Here is a 20,435-nt window from a genome sequence, read left to right as displayed (position 1 = left end):
CATTGAAAGATTTTATTATTTCTACAAATTCATGTGAGGTTTTATAAATCTATTCTGTATCTGAGAATACTGTCTTGTGGAGATCAATGAACTAACACTACCATTTGGTTTCAGCATAGACCACATTGAAACTTCTGCTTAATTAAAATATTTCCATCCTTTCCATTGTAATCGTGATTTGTTTGTAGTAATGTTAATCAAGAAAAATTTCTTCTGTACACTCACGTTTAAGTAGAGAAACAGCTGGAGCTGTGTCTTTTGACTCTGTCCAAAAACTAACCAAGCTTCTAAACTCGAAATAATGCCCAAACTAAACAAGTCATGCAGTTTTCCCAGATGCACTAGCATAGCTCATCGATCACTGCAATGATAGTATGACACGATGACAATACAATTTTGCTATATTAGTTACAATGATACTAAAGGGAAAAAAGAAAAAGGACTTGACGCTGCAGAATGTTGTAGAAGCTATTTCTCTACTTTCTGATTATGATTAAATCTTGGTGTGCTTTGAAATCCCTAATGTGTAATGCAAACCAGGATTTGGGGTGTTAGGAATGCATCCCCACCCTGCTTCCAAAACGTTCTGTAAATTATCATCTGCAGACCCCAAATCCTTGAGTGGAGGGGGGGAAGGAAGGAGATGAAGGCAGGGAGAGGGAGAAGGGGGGGCAAAGGGGGAGAGAGAAGAGGAGAGAGATTAGAAGCACTTTTCACCTCTGGGTCCCGTCAGTGTGCTCAACGCCGAGAAGCGTGCTTCAAATCCAGTGTTATCGTTAGGCCCGAGTCAAAGGAAGTGAAATAGTCTACTGAGAAAACAGGGGAAAAAGTAAAGGTCCTAAAGAAGTAAGTGCTGCATGTTGAAACGTATGCATGTCACACCCCATTTGTCTTTCATATTGAAGAATAAAGCAGCCTGTCCCGCAGCAGTTATTATACACCATATTCTTTATTTTAAAAATGCAAGAAATTTGGCACAAAGAACAAAAATCAACTGATGAAAAGCATTTATGTCATGGTTTAAATTAAGACCTTTGTAATGCAAGAATTACATCAGCAGTGGGCTTAGCTTAATGAAAATAAGACAGTGTTTTTAAAGACCATGAACGAACAAATCCTCTCTGCTTTCTTAAAGAGAGAAAAGACAGATATAGATAAATAGATAATTTCAGCTGAAATCAGAGCAAATCACACTTCGCTACCTTTAGGAATTACTGAACTTTTTATTCCACTGACAATTGTGGGTCAGCAAAGTCAAGCGAGAAGTTATTTTCTATTCACATGTGGATTTTAAACATTTTCAGGGAATATTAGGTATTGCAAAGTCTGTTTGATATTGTCGTTACTTGGACTTCTGGTTAAGATTAATTGAGATTTTATATTTTCCTCTCTTGTGATGTTTTCTTTTTTTTTTCATTTTGAGTTCACCTAACAAAAACTTAAAGTTCTACTTTATCAACTTTTTAAAATGTTTATTAGCAGATTATTTTGATATAATGATGGTTAAGGATTTAATAAAAATCATTTTGAATGAGAAGAAATTAATGAATGCGAGCCATTCGTGGCTGCTAGCAACGACAGAGTAATGATTTGATTAATGTTAAAATATACAGGTAGAGGTAGCAAAAGGGGAGTTTCTTCTCTTTGATATGTATTGTTTGATATAAACTTTTGTCATCTGTTCTTTGTGCATGTTTTTATCTTTATGGGTCTGCTGAATGTTTTATGAGAATATAAAGAGTAATATTCTGATGAGAAAGGAATATGGTAAAGCAAGATAAAATAGGGGTTTCTAGTGGAAATAAGTATAGAATTTAAAATCTAGAGAGAAAACTTTCTTCTGTAGTATGGTGAGTATAATATTTATGTATTCCTTTACTGCATTTATGTGACAGAAAACTGCAAATAAGTTGGATCAAGTCCATGTTTTGCGATTTCTGATGACAAATGCAACCATGTTAATCACAAAACATCATATATTTGGGGGGTAATATATATGTATCAAAAAATATATGTGTTATTTACTCTATATAAAAAACCCACAGAGAACTACTAAAAACTGATTTTAATGGTATCAGTTGGGGGGGGGGGGAGATTACAGTATTTTGCATTACTCTGTTTCTCTTTGTATATGAATTAATTATCTGCATGCTGCTAAATTATCATAAATGTTTGGGTATGAAAATAAATCAGATGGGCACGGACAGGACATAATGGACACCAATGTTTATGTTTTATAAATATATTCTTTCTGAACAACATAATCAAGCTACCACCAATATTTGTGATGATGCTGTATTAACACATTGCTAGTGTTAAAGATTAGTTATGATGAATTAATTAGTAATTCATAACTCTGAATTAGCTATGGCGAATAAATTATTTCTGATCTGGGTAAAACTGGCTATCCAAATCCTGAAAGATCTTCACATTTCTTGATGTGTCCTTCAGGATTTCCAGGAGAGTCAGTTCCATGATAAAACAAGTCTTTTCCTCTGGGCCTACATGCGCTGTCAGTAACGAAAGGATGAGCAGCAGAGGTTTTTCTCAAAGAAAAAAAATGTTTTAGAAAATAATTATTATTTTTCACTTTCAGAGGACTTCTGGCATCTGTTTCATTTTTAATAAGTGCAGATAATGATTTAATTTCATTTTCCACTTCCTTTGGCTATGGGAATGAAAGGAGGAAGGGAAGGCAGGGCCTGATTCTGCACCCAGAGCAGATCAGCAACCATGGCTGGTTTCAATGAGACCTGCTTGAAAGCAGCAACTGCAAGACTGGGCCTGATGCTAAATGTGATCTGGCATGCAAGAAAGGAGATAAGGGATCTGGATCTTCTGCTCTTTTCATTTGAACACACAGACAAGTTTCTTATCCGTCAGATACAACCTTTCCTCTTGCAAGTGTTGTCTCTCGGGGAGGTCTCTGAAGGCTGTTAGGAGTGTGCCCAGTTCTTGAAAAATAGCAGGCAATACACAGAGTTTACCAACAAATCCCTCCCTCTCGCTAAGTATTGTTTTCAAGGAATTTAGGTAGGAGCTAAACAAAGCTAAACAGTTTCAAGCTGTCTAAAATGGAAAAAAAATATTAAGGCTTTTCTTCCAAGAATTCTTTACCGCTTGATTCCTCATGTGAAATACCTTGTGCTTCCATCATCTCTAACATCCACAGCTGCCAGGAAATAAAGAGGCTTAGTACCTACTTTCCTAGCAGCAAAAAGGGGAAAAACATGCAAGACTTCCTTCATACACAATTCAAGAGAAAACCAGGCAGCAGACAAAAAACTCTAACATCTAATCCACTCTGCCTTTTACAGATCACCTTGAACAAAAGCCAATACCAATATCAGCATTGTCCGATGGAGTGGCAGTTGTGTGCTGTGAGGGCAGTAGGCACAAGAGGCTGGGGTGGGAGGCAGAGAAGGTCAGTCCCCATCCAGGATTTCTTCCTCTGTTGTACTGAACAGCGTCTGCATGCTGCTGTGTTGCTATGACACTACGCTCCTAGAAAATGCAATTAATAAGCAGAGCAGCCTTTCTTACTGGGATAACTGCTGCTTCTCTTTTGCCAGAGGACTTGACAGATGCTGCAGTGAAAAGATAACAGTTCTTTTCACACTGCCACTGGTAGGTACGTAGGTATCTGCTGTCCTGCCCTGCTGAAGTTTCTGAGCTTTCAAAACACTTCCCCAGGCAGAAAAGGCACCAACATGAAAAGCGCTTGCTCCAAGGGGTCGGTTTTTTGTGGGCAAGGTTCTGACAGCTGAGATTGCCAGGCAGAATCCTGAGTGAGATGTTTCATGCTGTTGTTTACAAAGCAGACATTCTTTCTGATGCGCTAAGTCAAAACAGCAGGTCTTAAAATGCGGTCAAAGAAACATGATTTCTGAGGAGTTGGCTACTCACCTGGTACTAAATTCCTTCCTTCTGCTAACTGCTAAGTTGCATTAGACACAGACAAAAACCCATTACAGATTTTCCTTACATTAATTTTCTTAATATTAATTTTCCATGTCAGCGAGGGTTCTTATTACCGCAAATATGTTGTGCAACTGTGGGCTGCACAGCTAGATCTGCATCGCAACTGCTATCTATTAAGGTATGAGCCACATCATGAAAATATTAGAGAATGTCTGCGTTAAAAAATTAATATCTTCTGTTTAAAGCAGATTTATATTAGGGATCCTAAATCCTTAGGGATTTATAATAGGGATCCTCAGCCTAAAGTGTTTTGGGAAAACAAGCCATTCGTAAGAAACTTGGCGTGGAGCTGATGATCACGGAGCCTGATCTTTGCAAATGTGTGTGCTCATAAATGGTTTTATTTGTGACAGAAGCATTACAGAGTTTAAGGGCTCGCACTGTCAGACGACATGCATACGTGTTCGCAAAATGGCGGCGCAGGCAGTCATACGAGTCTTAAAGGCTGCACTTCGGAATGAGACGGGAAGAATCTCGCCAGCAAAGGTTATTTGAACACACTCACTTATTTCTAGAATATGGTAAGAGGTGCTGCAGCTTTAGACTTGAAGATTATTTGCTGTTAATCCACCTCTGTTACAAGCTATAACAAGAACTCTGCCCATGCTGTAAAAAACCACTAATAAGTACTATCTTGACTCTAGAGCCTGACAGCCGCCCATTTCGGGAATGGATGAGCAGAGTCTACCTTCCCCAGCTGCATGGTCAAATTACAATAAATGATAATTAGCAAATTAAAACTTAAATAGCCTTCCTGCCTGTTTGAAAGGGAAAAATTGGTTACAAACATGTTTTTTCTAATGCTTAACTAAATTTTATTGCATCAATGAGGTGTCATTTTTTTTTTCCACAGAAAAAGAAAAGTCAAACTTTACCCTCCTCATCATTTAAAGCTGAGCTTCATATGCAGACACATATTTATATACTGGCTAATTTTTGCCCTCCTAACTCCAGTGACTTCAATCTTTTCATTTGGAATTGCCCTGACACATTCCTGCTTCCATTTATTTTAATTATCTTGGATTGTGACTCTTATTTGGAAACTGGAGCACTTGAACTAATTCAAAAGTACTTTCTGAAAGAAATATACATAGCATTTTGTAACACTACTGTTGTAACATTACAAATTGGTGGTGTTTGACCGTTGTAACAGAGCCTACCACTTCCCTGCCCTGCCCTTCTGAAATGTTTACTTTAGCCAACCAAAAAAATATCTAATTAAGCCTCATGATCAGCCTCATTACATAAATAAGTGTTAGTTTCCTTGGGTTGCTAACAAGAATGCTGAGACGCAGATGGGTTAAATGAGTTGTTAAAAGCCACACAGTAGCTGCATTTTTATTACAAGGGTTAGCTTGAAGGGTAGCTTCACTGATTTAAAATATGAACAAAGGAAAGAGAATCCATATGAAAAACAAATGAAAAAAATTCACCCTCTGTGGACAAATTTCTGCTGAAAAGGATATGCAGAGTGATCAAAGCAAAGTTTAAAGAATGAGCGTCTGGAAAAAAAAAACCTTTAAAAGATGTTTTAGTTATAATAATGCAGTTATCTAAATGTCAGTGAATTTGATCAAAGCTGATCTACAGAGCTCAGGTTTAGCATTAGGTGAGTCATTTTCTTTTATTAGTGATGTTTTTTCATTCAAATGGGTAAAAAGGTGGGAGTTTGGATATGTTGAAGGTTTCATTGGCTTACAGTAGGGACAGACAAATGAGGCCCACCTAGTTTTACAATCTGGCCACCAGCTACTTTGTTTTTAATAAAATGCAGCATATTGAAAGGGCATGTCTCAACATGTCTTGACCCATCCAAAATGGATCAAGATAGAGAGCCCCATATTGAAACCAGTTCGCTCCCAGGACAGGGCCTATTGTCCGCAGAGAGCAGGAAGGTTCCCTGCTTCACCATGGGGCAGAAATCAGCCAACCTTGGTCCTGCCAGCCATGTGCCCACCCCTCTCCTGGCTGCTTTGAGGGGGAACACTTTTCAGGCTCTATTGCTGCAGGGAGTTCATTCAACCATCTTGACCTATCTTTGTACTACCACACACTGTCTGAATTAAAACCAGAGTGGTGTTAAGTTCTCTAAATGCCTAAATGGTAGTTTACAAAGCCCACAGCACTGCAAAGCAAACCTGTTTGAGAATAGTCCCTGGGACTCCCCGAAGAGAAGCAATAATGTACTGGCTGAAATTTGTCCTCTCATGGCCTCTGAATAGCAGCTATCATTGCTGTGAGCAGCATTTCAGGGCACCTCTGCTGCAGAAAAAAAAAACCTCAAAATTATGTCTTAAAATAAAGTCACCTTCCTAACCCTCTTTCTTGTGGCTGGAACATTGTAGTGTGCTTGAGGGTTTGCTAGGATGCTTAAACAGCAAACCATGCCACAGTTGGAATGGGGTTTCTTGAGTGTCATTGGAAAGTTGTCTGCTACAACAAGGCCCTGATCCTCCGTTGATCTCAGTGCTATTAGAAAAAACAGTATCAATAGCAGTGTTAAAGCTGAGAGCTTGGGGAGCTGCTACTTTTCACAGCTTGCAACTGAAACTGTGGAAGTGAGCTTTACAGCGCATTCTCTCATCTGCAATTTCCTGTTGCTGAAACCTGAAGAATTTCAGTGAAGCCAGGTTGCTGCCTGCAAGTGACTGTGGGGCAAAGGCTTTCGAGCAGGGAAGCTCTCATGCTCTTTAGTGGCACGTGCCCATGTGCACTCTCTTTCCCTGCAATACCTTGGAGCAAAAGTCAGATATCTCATCCCTTGTGGGAGAAGGGAAGTGAGTTTATGTTTATAAGGGGGTTAAAGAATACATAAGAGCAGTTTCTTGGCAGTAGCTGAGATGCTGAACTTTCACACCCCCTGTTTTCCCTGCACTAACTTGTTCATCTGCCCGTATCCTCACTTCCCAGTTGAAAAACCCTGTGAAGTTAAAAACAAATGCTAGTAGGGCTAGACTTGGGCAAAGGCAGCAAGGTCCCCACCTAAGCCCTCACTCCCATGATGCAATCCCAGCTCATTTGGACTTACTGGATGGTTTTAGGGAACTGAGCCTGTTGTGCCCCCTGGAAAGGACAGAACCATGTGGCTACATCACAGTCTGATTTTTCATTAAAAACTTTTCATGTCTAGAATTCCTGGTTTGCTTTAACCTGGCAAACGAGGCTCAGAGAGATGTGAGGTGCCCCCAGCCGAGCCACTGCAAAGCTGTTACGTAATTTTTTCTTACTGAGAGTTTGAAAATATGAACAATGACAAATATACGGTTGTAGCTTGGCAAGAACACAACATGTGATGGTATGAGCTGCCACACGCCTCTTAACGCAGCATTAATTTCAAGACCCACTTTTCCATGAAATAAAATTAGAGGATAATGGGTGCATGCCAAAAGAAGATGGGGAGGATCTGACCCATTCACCCAGACTCATTCTGCCATCTATGTAGCTGAAATCCCCTTGAAGGCTTCCTTGTTTTCCTAACATTTCTCTGCTGTGGTCCATGCCCATGCAGCTTCAGGACAGGATCAGACCATCATTTCCACTGTGGAGTGGGAGAAGGAGGCCACAACGTGGAAATGAGAGTCAGAGTCATGGGGTGCTTGTGTGGTTAAATGACTCACACCAGCAGAACCAGCTCCTGGACTAAATCAGGGGCAGGTTTATATTGTACCCCAGCCAGGCAGTCTTGAAAGGGCTCTGAAGGCCAGGGCACCCTGCAGGCAGGTGCCCTGCTTTTGCATTGCCCTCTCAGGCAGCCTGAGCATGCCTGGGGCTGGAGCTGCCCATGAATCCCATCTGCCATCACAGCTGGGCCTCCAGGCAAAACCCCAAGGGTTTTCCTTCCTGCCGCCCTCCTGGCCAGCCCAGCACACAGGCAGACAGGGCAGCACGCAGATGGCACAGCATGGGGAGACACAGGGTTGGGCTGGAAGTATTCATTAGGGCCGTCCCCAGGACTGGCTTCAAGGGCACTGCAGCAGGCAGCCTGTGACCATGGGTGGTGCTGAGCTGCTCCCCCACAGGCGCTTTGGTCCTTTTCCTGCTGACGCACTGAGTGCTGAGCGTTGCTGCCCAGCTTAGCCTGGGGGGTGGCATGGGACTGGGGAGGAGATGGTGCCTCCACAGTCTGGGAGCATTCACTGTGCGTCCTGACTGCAAGCCCCAGAAGGATGTAATCCAGCTGCCTGCCTGTGTTTATCAAGCCGAAGAATTTAGAGTTTAAGTAAAAGAACCATGATACAGCAGTGGAAGCACCTAAAGCATGTAACTTATGGAAGTTACTTGTGGGTGAGCAGCCGTGCCCATTTCACCCAGATACTCAAATGCAAGCTCTCCCTGTGTGCTCCGTGCAGCATGTGGAGCACAGGCTGCTTTGAACACGGGCAAACTTGCATTAACACGATGAGAAGGAGCAGCTACATTCTAGCGCATCAGTGATCCATGCAAAATGGGTCACCAGGAGATTTAGAAACTGTACCTTTCAATCCCAGCCAAAGAGATACATCAAGGCACGCCGACGTGAAGCACGACTGACACACCTTGAGGCATCTTCAGTGCATTGAGTGGTAGTGACGCCAAAGGATATCAGCTGGCAGTATCTGAGACAACGTCTCGTAAATAATCTCTGAGGAAGAAAGAAATAAAGTTTTTACTTCCTTTTACACTTGAAAAAAGAAAAGCCATCAATCAGTCTACTTCCCCAGACAAACGGACGGGTGTCCAAAATGCCCTAGCATGCAGAGATCCCTCACAAGCATGCAGCAAGGTTGCCGCAGGTCAAGGCGCTGCCTGAGGAGTAGGAGTCTCGCAGCATTGCCTATGGCAAGGCACCACCAGTGCTGCCTGCGCCGGCAGGTTTATGCCCATCTGCACAGGGAGATGAAGCTTGCTCCTTTCAAAGCCAGAGTTCTGGGAGATTTCTATAAAGGTAAAGCCAAAAGAGCTGGGTTTTGTACTCTTCTCCCAGCCACAGCCCTCAGCCCTGTGAGGCGATGGAGCCACTCTCTGGATCCTACAAGAATTTCAGGGAAGCAAAAGTCCTGCTGCTCCCCTTTTCCTGCTGAGAAGATGCTGGTGGCAGATAGACCCCAAAGGCCTGGAGATTTGCTTGGCTGCTCTGGAGCGGTCCAGGGACTGCCCAGCACCCTCCTCAATGCCCTTGAGTGCTCCCCCAGTTCCCAAAAATCCAAACCAGCTCCATGAGGCCATGTAGCCCATGTGCCCATCTATACCCCTGACTGCACGAGGGCTGGGTACTCAGCCTGTTTGTACTCCCTACTGGTACAGCCTACCTACTGGTACTGGCCCCTGGCAGGGCCCTGCTGCATAGCCCGCTCACCTCGGGCTGAGCTTGGTGTTTTCTGTATTGGTCAATTTTAAGATAAGTTTTTAAAGTAAATCTGCACTGCAAAGTTTTGCCCCAGTGCTGGCAGAGGAAGAAGCCTTCCTGGGGAAGGCAGCCATGCTCCACTCCAGCTCCACTGCGTGGGATGGTGTGAGGCTACTGCGCCTGGGATTAAGTGCTATCAGGTCCCGCTCCACTCATCATAAAGTCCTGGGGTAGTGTTTGAAAGTCACGTCTGGGAAAGGGTGCTCAGGCTTGTGAGGGAGGCTCAAAGGAGGGGAAGCATCTGAGCTTCTGTTGCCTTAATTCTGCAGATTTAGAAAAGGCGTCTAGTATTCTCAGTGTAGATATTTTTACATCTCTTGTTTGATAGACTAGAAGCTTCTAGAAAAAGTTTCACAAACAGCTGCATCTGGATTTTCAACAACAGAGATTAAAATTGATGTTTTATGCAGACATGATGTCTTTATTTTGAACGTAAGTAAATATTTTGAAATCTACATTTTCCTTTTTAGTAACAATTAAAAATAACTTTTTTTGTTAGTAGTTGCCCTATTTTTGCCATCATTACACTGTTATAAATAAGAAAAAGGAGTAGTAAGAGCTTCCATAAGGAGGAAAAGAGATGCTGTGAGGAGAGAAATATAAGCTAAAAACACAGTGCAATATTAAAATAAAAGGAACATATGTCCAAATCCTTGTGTAATACAGTTTGGTAAACCAAGTCACCCTTCTACACATGAAGGACTATCTCCATTTACGGGTCATGGAGAGATCAGAGGCTCTGAGCCAGCAGTGCTGCTTGGCTGACCCACTGCAAACTCAGTCTTGAGATTTTGGGGTCACTGCATTGCTTCGTTCATTCACCTGAAACCGCTGGCTCCTCTTGACCTCCATGAGGGCCACAAAATCCGGCAGCTGCAGTGCTGCTGCCAGCAGCAGTCGCATCCTAAGCAGCCAAGGCTGCTGCCGGCTGCCTGCACTGCCGATCCTGGTCCCCTTGGGATCACTCTGCTGGCTTTGTGCCAGACCCGGCATGCTTAAAATGGTCTGAGTACATCTATGGCACTTGCACTGATGCCTCTTGAGTGCCACGTGGATGTGGCATTGATTAATGGAGACAGAAAGGAAGGACCAACAGGGAAAACAAGCTCTGGGTCAGTGATGAGAGAGGAGCCCATATGAGCAGGGGGCTACAGGACAGATTGAGGCAACTAGACATAGTTGGGAAACTGGTTTAAAAAGAGGGAACCAAGAAGTCTGACTGAGGGAATTTGCTTAGGAAAAGAGAGATTGAAACACAGGGTGAGACATGGGAAGGCAAAAAAGAAACAGAAGAAAAAAAAGTTGGAAACAGGATGGAAGGGGCACTAGGCAGGAATCAGGGTATAGTGCAGAATGAGGCTGAGGTGAGAGAAGCAGCTCCTGGAACAACCGTGCAGAAGTAGAGTAGTGAGAAGGAAGAGGGAAAAGGAAGGAGAGAGAGTTCAATAACTAATGTTTTTTCACTTGTTTTACTCAAATGGCTCAAATAGTGGAACCCTCAGCACCAGCCTTTAGCCCCAGCCAGACATGACCATGTCGCATTCCTGGGTCGCTGCTGGTCTGTCTTCCAGTTAGATCCAGACTGTGCCTGTTCCTGAGGTGGTACAGGTAAAAAGTTGGGCTTTGCCAGCAAAGCTGTGTTGGCATTGGGAATAATCTGTGCTGGTCTGTAATAGCATGGCGTGCTGTTGCTGTGTAAGATGCCTTCATAGAAAAGCATTATGCACACATAGCTGGGCTGGGCTGGGCTGAGCTGCTCCACCATCGGCTGTAGAAAGCATCCATTCTAGCAACTGATGTACAAAGAGCTCAGTTTTCAGATATTACCAAAAGGACTACAATTTTTCAAACTGATTTGCCCCCAGAATGAAGATTATGCCCACATCGTATCTTATTATCTCATGGGTTTTCTCCCACGTACATTCATCCCTGATACGTAGCACAGGTAGTCCCTCTCACTGCTCCCCCACTGCAGCTGCTGCCTCTAACACAGCAAAAGGTGTAGAACAAACACTGACAGTGCAGGAGGGAAAAATCAGTGCTGAAAAGGAAGGGGCAATGGCAGATAGAAGAACACGGGGAAGCGGTGGCAGGTTGTTTGGGAAGCTCCAGAAAACTGCAGAAGGGCAGAGCTGTGTGCTGTGTTCTAGGACTGAGCTCCAAAGGGAAGTAGGATACTTCACACAGACAGAAATGGCAGGCACAGGGATATTAATGTGTTTAGTGTTTGTGTTGTGAAAGTCAGGATGGCACTTTATGGCTGTAAAAGCCCTAGCCCTGCCCAAAAGACAGCTTTACAGAACTTGTTTCTGTTCCCAACAGGTCTAAAACCAACAAAACATATGTGTTCTTTATAGCTGCCTCTGAAATTTCCAAGGGAAAGATGAGCTTTTTAAAAGTGAATGGAGCGTGTCAGTGCCATAGGCAAGTGTATAGATAGTAAAGAGAAATACTAAATCGTCCTCTGACATTTTAAGATGGTAGCTACTGGTTTAACTTTAAAAGCTAGTCCAGGGACCAACTGCAGCGATACTTGTCACTGCCCCTCCTCAGCAATTTGGGCTTCGTTCTGGCTGCTGAACTTATGAAATCCTCAGAAGATAAATTTGCAGTCTGTGTCTGCTCAGGGGGGGAGCTTATTAAACAAGCAACCCCAAACAATTAAATCAAACCTTAGCTATATGCAATCATTTTAATTTCGTCCTTTGATATCGTTCATCTGATTAAGTTCTTTCCAAACAAAGTGCACATAGAACTTGGCCTAGGAGAAGTGGACTAAGCCCATATGTATCCTGACATGGGTGTTTACTTGAATGGAGTTATTCCAGCCTTGCCGTGCGTTCTTGGAGATGCAAAAGGGCCTGGGGACAGGAACTCAGAGAACAATAAGGATAGAGAAACCGAGAGGAAATAACCTACTAGGAGAACAGGAATGCAATGGGAATAGACAAATCAGACAGAAAGAAATCAGATACTGGATAGATGGAACGAAAAGGGAGCGAGAGATGCCTGTAGAGAGAGATTTGGAGAAAAGCAATACGGAGAGAGGAGCAGTTTGGAGAGAGAGGACAAGGGCTTCCAGCACGGGGGGCAGGCAGTGCCAGGCGTGCAGCACCCCAGGCAGGGAAGAGGTGCAAGTCACAGGGGTGTGAAGAGGAAGTGAGCAGGTGGCCCTTAAATAAACTTTGACTAGGAAGGCTCTTCTTCAGTCAGCAAACCAGTATTTCTAGCTACAGAAACATTTTCCCTCCCCATCTTGCTGGACAGGAGCATATGGGGAGGTAGGCCTTGACTAACTGCTAAATTTTAGCTGAGCTTGAGACTGCCACATAAGTTAGAACTCACCTGGCTGCTTCTGCCTGTGGCAGAGCAGGGCTACCCCAGAGGTCCTGATGCTGGCCCTGGAGTGGGCACGGCAGCCCTCTGTGGAGGCAGCAGGCAGATGAGCAGCCACAGGCAGAAATGCAGCCCTTTCTGCACTGACAGCCTGACTGCAGCCCAGGTGCTGGCGGTTTTGACTTGCTACTCACTAACAGGGTGCAGGCAGTGCAGTTCCCTGCTGCAGGGCCAGCGAGGGTTGTTGGAGAGGGGACACCCAAGCTCTGTCAGCATCTGCTCCCCGTGAGCTTGTTGGGACTTGTGACCCCCCTGGACTGTCCCAGAGCGGGACTGTCCCAGAGTCCCAACACCATTCATGGTGGGAACCCTCCCCACTTAGTGCAAAGATATCGCTCTCCCCTGATAGGGCTCCCTGGGCTCAGAGTGGGGAAGATTTCTCTTCATAGTCTGGGAGAGGGAAGAGCAAGATGAGTGTCCCCAGCCTGGCAATGAACTTTCCAAACTACCCAAGGCACTTCAGGGAGGGTACTGGGGCTGACAAGAGCAGTGGGAAGGCAGAGGAGGGATTGCCTATCCAAGGCACCTTGCAACACATCAGGAAAAATGCCTCAGGGCTGGCACCAGGACTTCCCGGAGGGGACCAGAGGCATCGGTGGGGGGCTCACAAGGGTGGCAAGGAAGAGGAACCCTGGGGTGGGTGCCACCATCCTGCTACCCGTGTACTGGATGCAGGCTCTGAGCATGCATCCCATGGGGTGGGCACGCCGGGCAGCCCAGAGTCACCCCGATGGGGGACAGCTGGAGCTTACAGAGGTGGCAAAGGAAGTACGGGGGGGGGGGGGGGGAAGGGGGGCACGGCTCGGCGAGGGTGCCCGGAGAGGGGAAAGCAGCCCCTCTCCTCGTACGTCCCCCGGAGATGACCCGTGGTGGGCAGCGCGCATGGGGGGGTCGGGGGGGCTCAGCGCTGTGCGGAGCCCGCTAATGTGCCCCGGGGCGGTACTTGCACCTCGCCATTTGCTTCCAGAGCTGTCAGGAACGAATCGTCTTCTGCGGGATAAAGTCCCTATCTACGCGGGTGAATTACCCGTGTCCAAAGTCTACTGGCAGGAGGAGGCTGCCTGCTGCAATCTCCGAGAAAGGGATGACTTTTACAATGTATGAGCTGATTGCAAATAAGTTACTAATAAGCCGCTTTGGCATAAGAACGGCTCTATGCATTATTTCCTAAGATGCGTTTATTTGCAAGTATTTCTTTCTTTCTCTTCTTAAAAAAAAAAAAAAAATCGCTCGGGAAAATAAAAAAAAATACAGAAGTTAATATTTAGACATTCATACTATTAAGTAATAGAGCTATAAACTCTCAAATCCAGCACTTTCATTTTACTAAACAATAGATAACACAACAGCGACAGTGAAATAGGCCAAACAAAAGCAATCACCAAAATTGTTGTGACAATACAATCACCCGGTTAGGAAATGTATTCAGTATGCTTTTACCATTGCATTGACACAGCAGGGAAAAAAAGCCTGAATGTTCAGAGAATAATACAACAAGGCAGGAGGTATTTGGAAAAAGAAAAAGGATTTATTTTGAAATATACTTTTAAGGGATACTTTGCCTCCCCGATTTGTTACCGTTGTGCATCTGACACGACGATACAAAACAAACGAAGAAAACCACGTTCTGTACAGAGCTCTAAAATGAGCCGCGAGTATCTACAAGACGAAGAAGCGTTACGCCTGGGTGTGGGTTGGAGAGGGGCCCGATCCTGCAGTCCGCACTCTCTAAACGAGTTTCGCAGACGTGTGGTAGGAAAGCTTGGCCCCGAGCGTGCCTGTGTGCCTCCGTGTGTGTGAGTGTGTGCGCCTGGGAGTTCCTACAACACAGTCCTTGAGTACAACGGGCAGGTGGAGCTGCCGGCGCGGGTCCCTGGCTGCTCTAGAAGTCCTGCCGCGGTGTGTGAGTTAGACTGTGCCGCCGTAGATCACAGTTTCGCCTGAACACTTTGCCGCACTGCTCACAGTTGTAGGGCTTGATGTCTGTATGGGTAAGAAGGTGAGTTTTCAGGTTACTTCTTTGATTAAAGGTTCTTCCACATGTGGGGCATTTGTGTGGAGATTCCTGTTCAGATTTGAAGCAAGCAAAGGATTAATCCTTTACAAACTACCTAGTTGCAAGTTATCACTGCACTTTTTTTCTTATAGCAACGCACAATTTGAAATATCGGGGTCGGACACGAGCGACCGCAGCCCCGGGCGGGCGGCAGATCCCACCTCCGGCCCCAAAAAGCGGTACTTCATAGATACCGGTTTGAGGCATTCCGCGCTCCGGGGGCTCACAGGAAGGGGCCGCCGCACCGTGCGCCAGCTCCGGGGCTCCCGTGGCAGGACTGCCGGCAGGGCATTACGCTCCACACGGCTCCGCGCTGCTACGCGCCGCCGAACAACGAAAATCGCCTCAAAGCAGCGGCGTGGGCAAAACCAAACCCGGGGCTCGCTTCCCGCTGCCAACCGCGTCCCCGACAGCTTTAAACCCATGGCCCGCGGCCGCCGTTTTCCCGTTGGTCTCCCGCAGTCGCGGAGGTATCCGCAGACTGCTTCCCGTCCCCGGGGGAGCACGGAGCCGTGCAGCCCCGTGGCTTCCCTCCGCGCCGGAGCCCCGTTCCCCCGACAGCCGCAGCCCCTGCGCAGCGGCGGGCGAGACGGCTACGCGCCGGCGGAGGCCCCCGGAGGCGGCCGGGGAGCTCCGGGCTCACCTGCATGTGTAGGGTTTTGTGGACCGCCAGGGTCCTGGACTGGCAGAAGCCCTTCCCGCACTCCTGGCACTTGAAGGGTTTCTCTTTGGAATGGATGTACCTGAAATACAACCCGAGGAGTGAGCAGCACTGCCGGGAGCGCGGAGCCCACCCGTCCCCGGGCCCCGCTCCCCCAAACCCGGCTCCTCTTAAGCGCCCGCCCTCTACTTTCCCCCTTCCCTTTCCTGTATAACTCTGTTCATGGCTGAACTACTTCACAGGTTAAAAAAGTCGCAGTAATTTGTATCGAGGTGTGTTCGCACTCTCTGGTGACAGACGGGACAGCTTCGTCTCCGCCGGCCGGACCCCAGCGTGCTCTCCTCGAAGGCAACGCTGATCGGCCGCGGGGTGCGGAAATGGGCCCACCTGTACTTCCGCGCGTCCCAAAAGCTAAACAGCCAGGGGAAGTCACAGCAGCCCCCCAGCGCGGGTGTCCGTTCCACGCCGAGAGCAGCTTTTGGCTCCGCGGAGTCGGAGCGGGGTTTTCTCCTGCTGCCTTCCCGGCTCATCCCGGAGCAGCTCAGCCTCCCCCCGCCCCGCCGAGCGGCTCCCCCACAGCCCCGGCCCGGTCCCCGCCCCGCGGCGGCGGCCCCTCACCGGTGGTCCCGCAGGTGGTCCTGCCTCCGGAAAGCCTTGTGGCAGATGTCGCAGGTGTAGGGCCGCTCGTCCGTGTGGGTCCGCTCGTGGATGAGGAGGTTGTAGGACTTGGTGAAGTGCCTGCCGCAGAACTTGCAGATGAACTCCTTTTTCGTCTTGGAGGGCAGGCGGCCGCGGGAGGGCTTCCTATCCGGGGACAGTTTGCTGATGCCCGACAAGGGCGAGGTCAGTCCGGGGCTCAGCTTGGCGAGATCCCCCACCTTGGGGGGGTCCTCCTGCGTGGCGGCCACGGCCAGGTTGGCAAAGTCAAAGCGGGGCCTGTCCTTGTGCAAGGCCGGGAGGACGTGAGCGATGGCCCCTTGCTTGGGGTGGAAGAGGTGCGTGGCAAAGGGGAGCGCGGGGAAAGGGAAGCGGGAATCCACCAAGCCCTGGGCGGCTGCCATCTCCGTGATGGTGGAGCGGGTGATTTCGTGCACATTGGGGTAGCCCAATGTCCAGTGGTTCATGTGCATGGTTTGCACGGCGCTGAGTCCATACAGACCTTGCAATTGGTCCACAGTTGCAGGGAAGGTGTTCACAGCCTGGAGGAAGGAGTAGTTGGTGAGTTGCAGGGACGGGTGCAGCGGGATGGGGGCTGGCAGTGCCTTGCTTCCCATCTTCCCAGGGCGGGTGCAGGCAGGCGGTGCAGCTGGTACCTTTGCTGGGCTTTCAACACGGGGAGAAAATCCTGGGAAGAGGGAGAAAAGAGGGTAAAGAAACTTTTTCTGAGAGCACCGTGGTCCCCCTGTCCGAAGTGAACGCAGCGGTGGGGCCGGGGAGGGCCGGGCAAGGCTCCGGGGCGCTGCTTCGTTGCGGCCCCAGCGCCTGCCGCAGCCCCGGCGGCCGCCACCGACCCAACCAGCGCAATCGCTTCGACCGGAGAGTCGAAAGCGTTAAAAAAAAAAAAAAACCTAAAAATATCACTCCCGAAATACGCATCCAAAATTTAAATTAAAAGGAGCAATCCCAGCGCCGAGCCAACCGAAGGAGCCGCAGATTCAAATTAAACGAATCGTGAAAATATACACCCGGAACGGGGCCGGGGAGGCTGCGATCCCCGCCGCCGTCCATCGCAGCTCCCACCACGGGGACAACCGTGGCCAGCCCCTTTGCCCCTGGCCAACCTGGGCCCCGCCGTCACTCTCTGCTTCGGCCCGGCTCCTGCGGGCGCAGAGGCCCCGATTCCGACCTCTCCTGGCTGGGGCCTCCCCGGGAAGGAGCGGGGTGCTCATAGGGAGCCGAGGCCAGCCCGGGGGGGCGGCGGGGAGAGAATAACCCCCACGTTCATCCCAGCACGGGTGCTTATTTTTCTTCCTTCAACAACAACTCATTTATCAAGATAACCGAGAGAGAGGGCCGGAGCTGCTGCCCGCACGCACACCTCCCACCCAGCCCCCAGCCGCAGCGATCCCGAGGAAGGCGGCCGGCCCCGCTGCCTCTCCGGCCCGCCAAGGGCTGCCCGGACCTGCGCTGCCCTGCAGCCACCACCTCCGTCCCGCAGGGTCGCGAAGGGCTGGCGCAGCCCCTCTCCCCGGTCGGGATCTCCTCCGGGAGCTAACGAGCGGAGGGTGAAGAAGGTTTCTCTCCGCCCGCTCGACTGAAGCCACCGGGCCCGCTCCTCCCGCCGGCCGGGGGACCCCGCGGCGCCCCGTGGCCACGCTCCCTCCGCGGGGCAGCGGGTCTGGGGGCAAGCCCCTGCCCTCTCCCTGTTTTCGGTGAGGGTTCGCTTCAAGCAGCCGGGCGGCTGCCACGACCCATGAAAGCGGCTAGAGCAAGAGCCGGTAGCTCCCGGGCCTGTAAACAAGAGGTAGGGCACCTCCTGGGATTCGGGTGGAGGGGATGGTAACGCGGAGTCTCCAAAATAAACAAGTGTTCCCGTCTCCCCGAAAAAGTAACCTAAAACACACCCCACCTTCCCAAACCACAACAAAACCGAAGGGAGCTCTCGGAGCGCAAAGCCCGCGCCCGGGAGCACCGTCTCGGTCCCTCAGGGCGGCCGCCGCCGCCCGCAGCCCTCGCCGCTGCCGCACGGTTAGGGCCGCTCTGCTGGCACCGGGCAGCGGGAAGAGACTTTTCGATATTTCGTCTAAAATCCATTTCCCCTCCGTTTGTGGCACCATTTGTGAATGGGCCCTCGGGGGGGGTGGGGTGGGGAAATGCGGGAAGAAAGTAGGGTGTGAATGGCTGCGTTCCCCCTCCCTGTTTTCGTTTGCCTTGAATCGCGGTTCTCCTGGATTTCCTCTGCTCCCTCCCAGTTTCACTCGTTTGCGATTGTCTCGAGACCGGGAACAGGGATATCCACTCGACCTATTACATATGGCGACCTTTTCTTTTTTGGTGGCTGGGGGAAGAGGGGGTGGTTATATATAGAGACTTATTTTTAAAGATGTCGTAGCGTGTGTCCCTCTTCGCTTTCCGCCAGGAACCGACACACAGGCAATAAAATCACTTCACCTACTGCTACGGCGGCTCCTGCCCCAGCCCAGCCGGCAGGGCCGGGTCTCGGAGCGATGGGTCTCGGAGCTGTGATCAAGGCAGGTAGAGCATATCTGCGGGGGGGACGCTCGCCTTTGACCGTGGAGGTCGATGGCTGTGTGGGGATATCACTGCACGCCGCCCGTTTTCTTGTCAAAGAACCAAGTCAGAAAAACTATTCCGGCCACAAAATACGCATTTTAACACAAACTTTTCAAACTACACCGTTGCCTGACACACGGTCCATCTATTACTATTTGTACCCGGAGGTCACTTTATGAAAACTTAACAAAAAGGCCCAAAAGTGCCTTCGTGGGGGATTCCAAGGCTATTTCTAATAAGGTGTGAGGGAGACAGTCAACCAAAAACGGATGTTACTTAAATCTTGGCACTTCCTTTTCCCTTTCCCCTCAGAGCGCTTAAGTAAATTAAGCCCGGTGCCCCGGCAGGGAGCTCCACTCTACCTGCCAGCTCCCGGCCCGTGGCCCGGCCGCTGCTCCCCTGCGCTCCCTCCCGCGGCGGGGCTGGGGCCGCGGCCGTGCCCCAAGGGCGCTGCTGCCAGTCCTTGGGCCGCCTTTGCTGTCCGCCAACCCCTCCCGGAGCCGCCGCTGCCTGCGCAACCCGGTTGTCTGCACGGACCCAGGGCTTCTCCAGTGCGCGCCGCGGTCCACGCACAGACCGGTTCCTCCCCTCAAGGAATTCCACGCGAAGGACACGGACCGCGCGCTCCGGGAGGCCGCGCCGCCTGCCCAGCACCAGCGCGCCCGCGGCCAGCGGCGGGACCCGCTCCCCCACCACCGCGGAGTTACGAACTGAAAGTAAACCCGGCGGACCGCGCTCCCTGCAGAGGGGTCACGCTCTTCCGGAGCCCTGCCTCGGACCCGCGCCCTGCTCCCGCCGACGGCAGCAGGCGGAGCGGGCCGGAGAAGCCACTTACCGACCGCAGCCGGCGGCTCCTGCTGGGGCACAGCCGAGGCGGCCGCCGCGGCACCTTCACGGAGACATTAGATCCACAGCGGGGACGGCGGCCGGCATGGTGCGAAGTGCTGGGCGGCGGCTGAGAGCTCTGGCGGTCCCGGGGTCCCGGGGCCCCGGCATAGACCGCAGCCTCCCGACCGCAGCCTCCCGCCTTCGACCCCGGCGATGCTCGGCGCGAGTCTGAGCCGCCCCCTGCCCGGTCCATCACATTTCAGCGGTGAGTGGCGTGGAGCGCTGTCCCCGCCCGCCCGACGCCGCCGCCGCCGGCCCACCCCGCGGCGCGCACAGCCCCGCGCTCTGGGCTGCACCGCTCCGCCCCGACGGGACGGGACCGCCCCTAGCCCCTGCCCCTTCCCCGGCCCGCCCCGCCGCGCCGGCCCCACTGTTTACTTGTGTTTGGGTAGCAACTGGGTTTTACAGCGGCCGGACGTCCCCCTATTTCCCCCACCACCCCCCCCCCCCCCCCCCCCCCGCGTCACCTAAGGTGACTTTTCCCTCCGAGAGCAGATCTACGCCCCTCGCCCCGCTCCCGGCAGCGGGGATTTGCACGCTCCCTGATCCGCACCGGCCGCCTATGCCGCCTGCCGTGACCAGCCAGGTTGACACACGACTTGCTTAACTACCTAAATACCTCAATAACTCAATACCTAAATACCTCATTAATACCTAAATACTTGAGATAACTCTCCGAACCCAGAGGGCGGGGGTCCTGTGGGCGCCCATACCGCCGAGGGCCCCTCTGAGTGCCCGTAACGCTTACGTCCGAACGGCCCCTGGCCGTCGGGTCGGGGCACCCCACGGACTGACCTTTCAGTGGTCCGGTTCTGCCTTTTAACTGCTATTTG

The 20,435-nt window shown here is 50.0% G+C and overlaps 1 protein-coding gene across 2 annotated transcripts; it reads right to left on the bottom strand.

Annotated features, from left to right (window-relative positions):
• Window positions 1-14,269: 14,269 nt before the first annotated feature.
• Window positions 14,270-19,867, bottom strand: OSR2 (odd-skipped related transciption factor 2). 2 transcript variants are annotated; one of them, XM_057400538.1, is made up of 4 exons: window positions 19,550-19,867; window positions 16,099-16,825; window positions 15,463-15,562; window positions 14,270-14,828 (listed from the first exon to the last, which is right to left on the bottom strand). In XM_057400538.1, the coding sequence occupies exons 2-4, from the start codon at window positions 16,752-16,754 to the stop codon at window positions 14,646-14,648; spliced, it is 939 nt and encodes a 312-aa protein (XP_057256521.1). In that variant the 5' UTR covers window positions 16,755-16,825; window positions 19,550-19,867; the 3' UTR covers window positions 14,270-14,645. The 2 variants fall into 2 exon arrangements, with proteins under 2 accessions (XP_057256521.1, XP_057256522.1); XM_057400539.1 differs by having other exon boundaries at window positions 14,270-14,746; window positions 19,550-19,866.
• Window positions 19,868-20,435: the final 568 nt, after the last annotated feature.

The sequence above is a fragment of the Pezoporus wallicus genome, unplaced genomic scaffold (assembly GCF_028554395.1).
Source record: "Pezoporus wallicus isolate ANWC-B61680 ecotype Strahan unplaced genomic scaffold, APGP_CSIRO_Pwel_v1 contig_7985, whole genome shotgun sequence".
In the NCBI taxonomy this organism is placed as follows: Eukaryota; Metazoa; Chordata; class Aves; order Psittaciformes; family Psittacidae; genus Pezoporus; species Pezoporus wallicus.
This window is presented reverse-complemented; position numbering and strand designations above follow the sequence as displayed.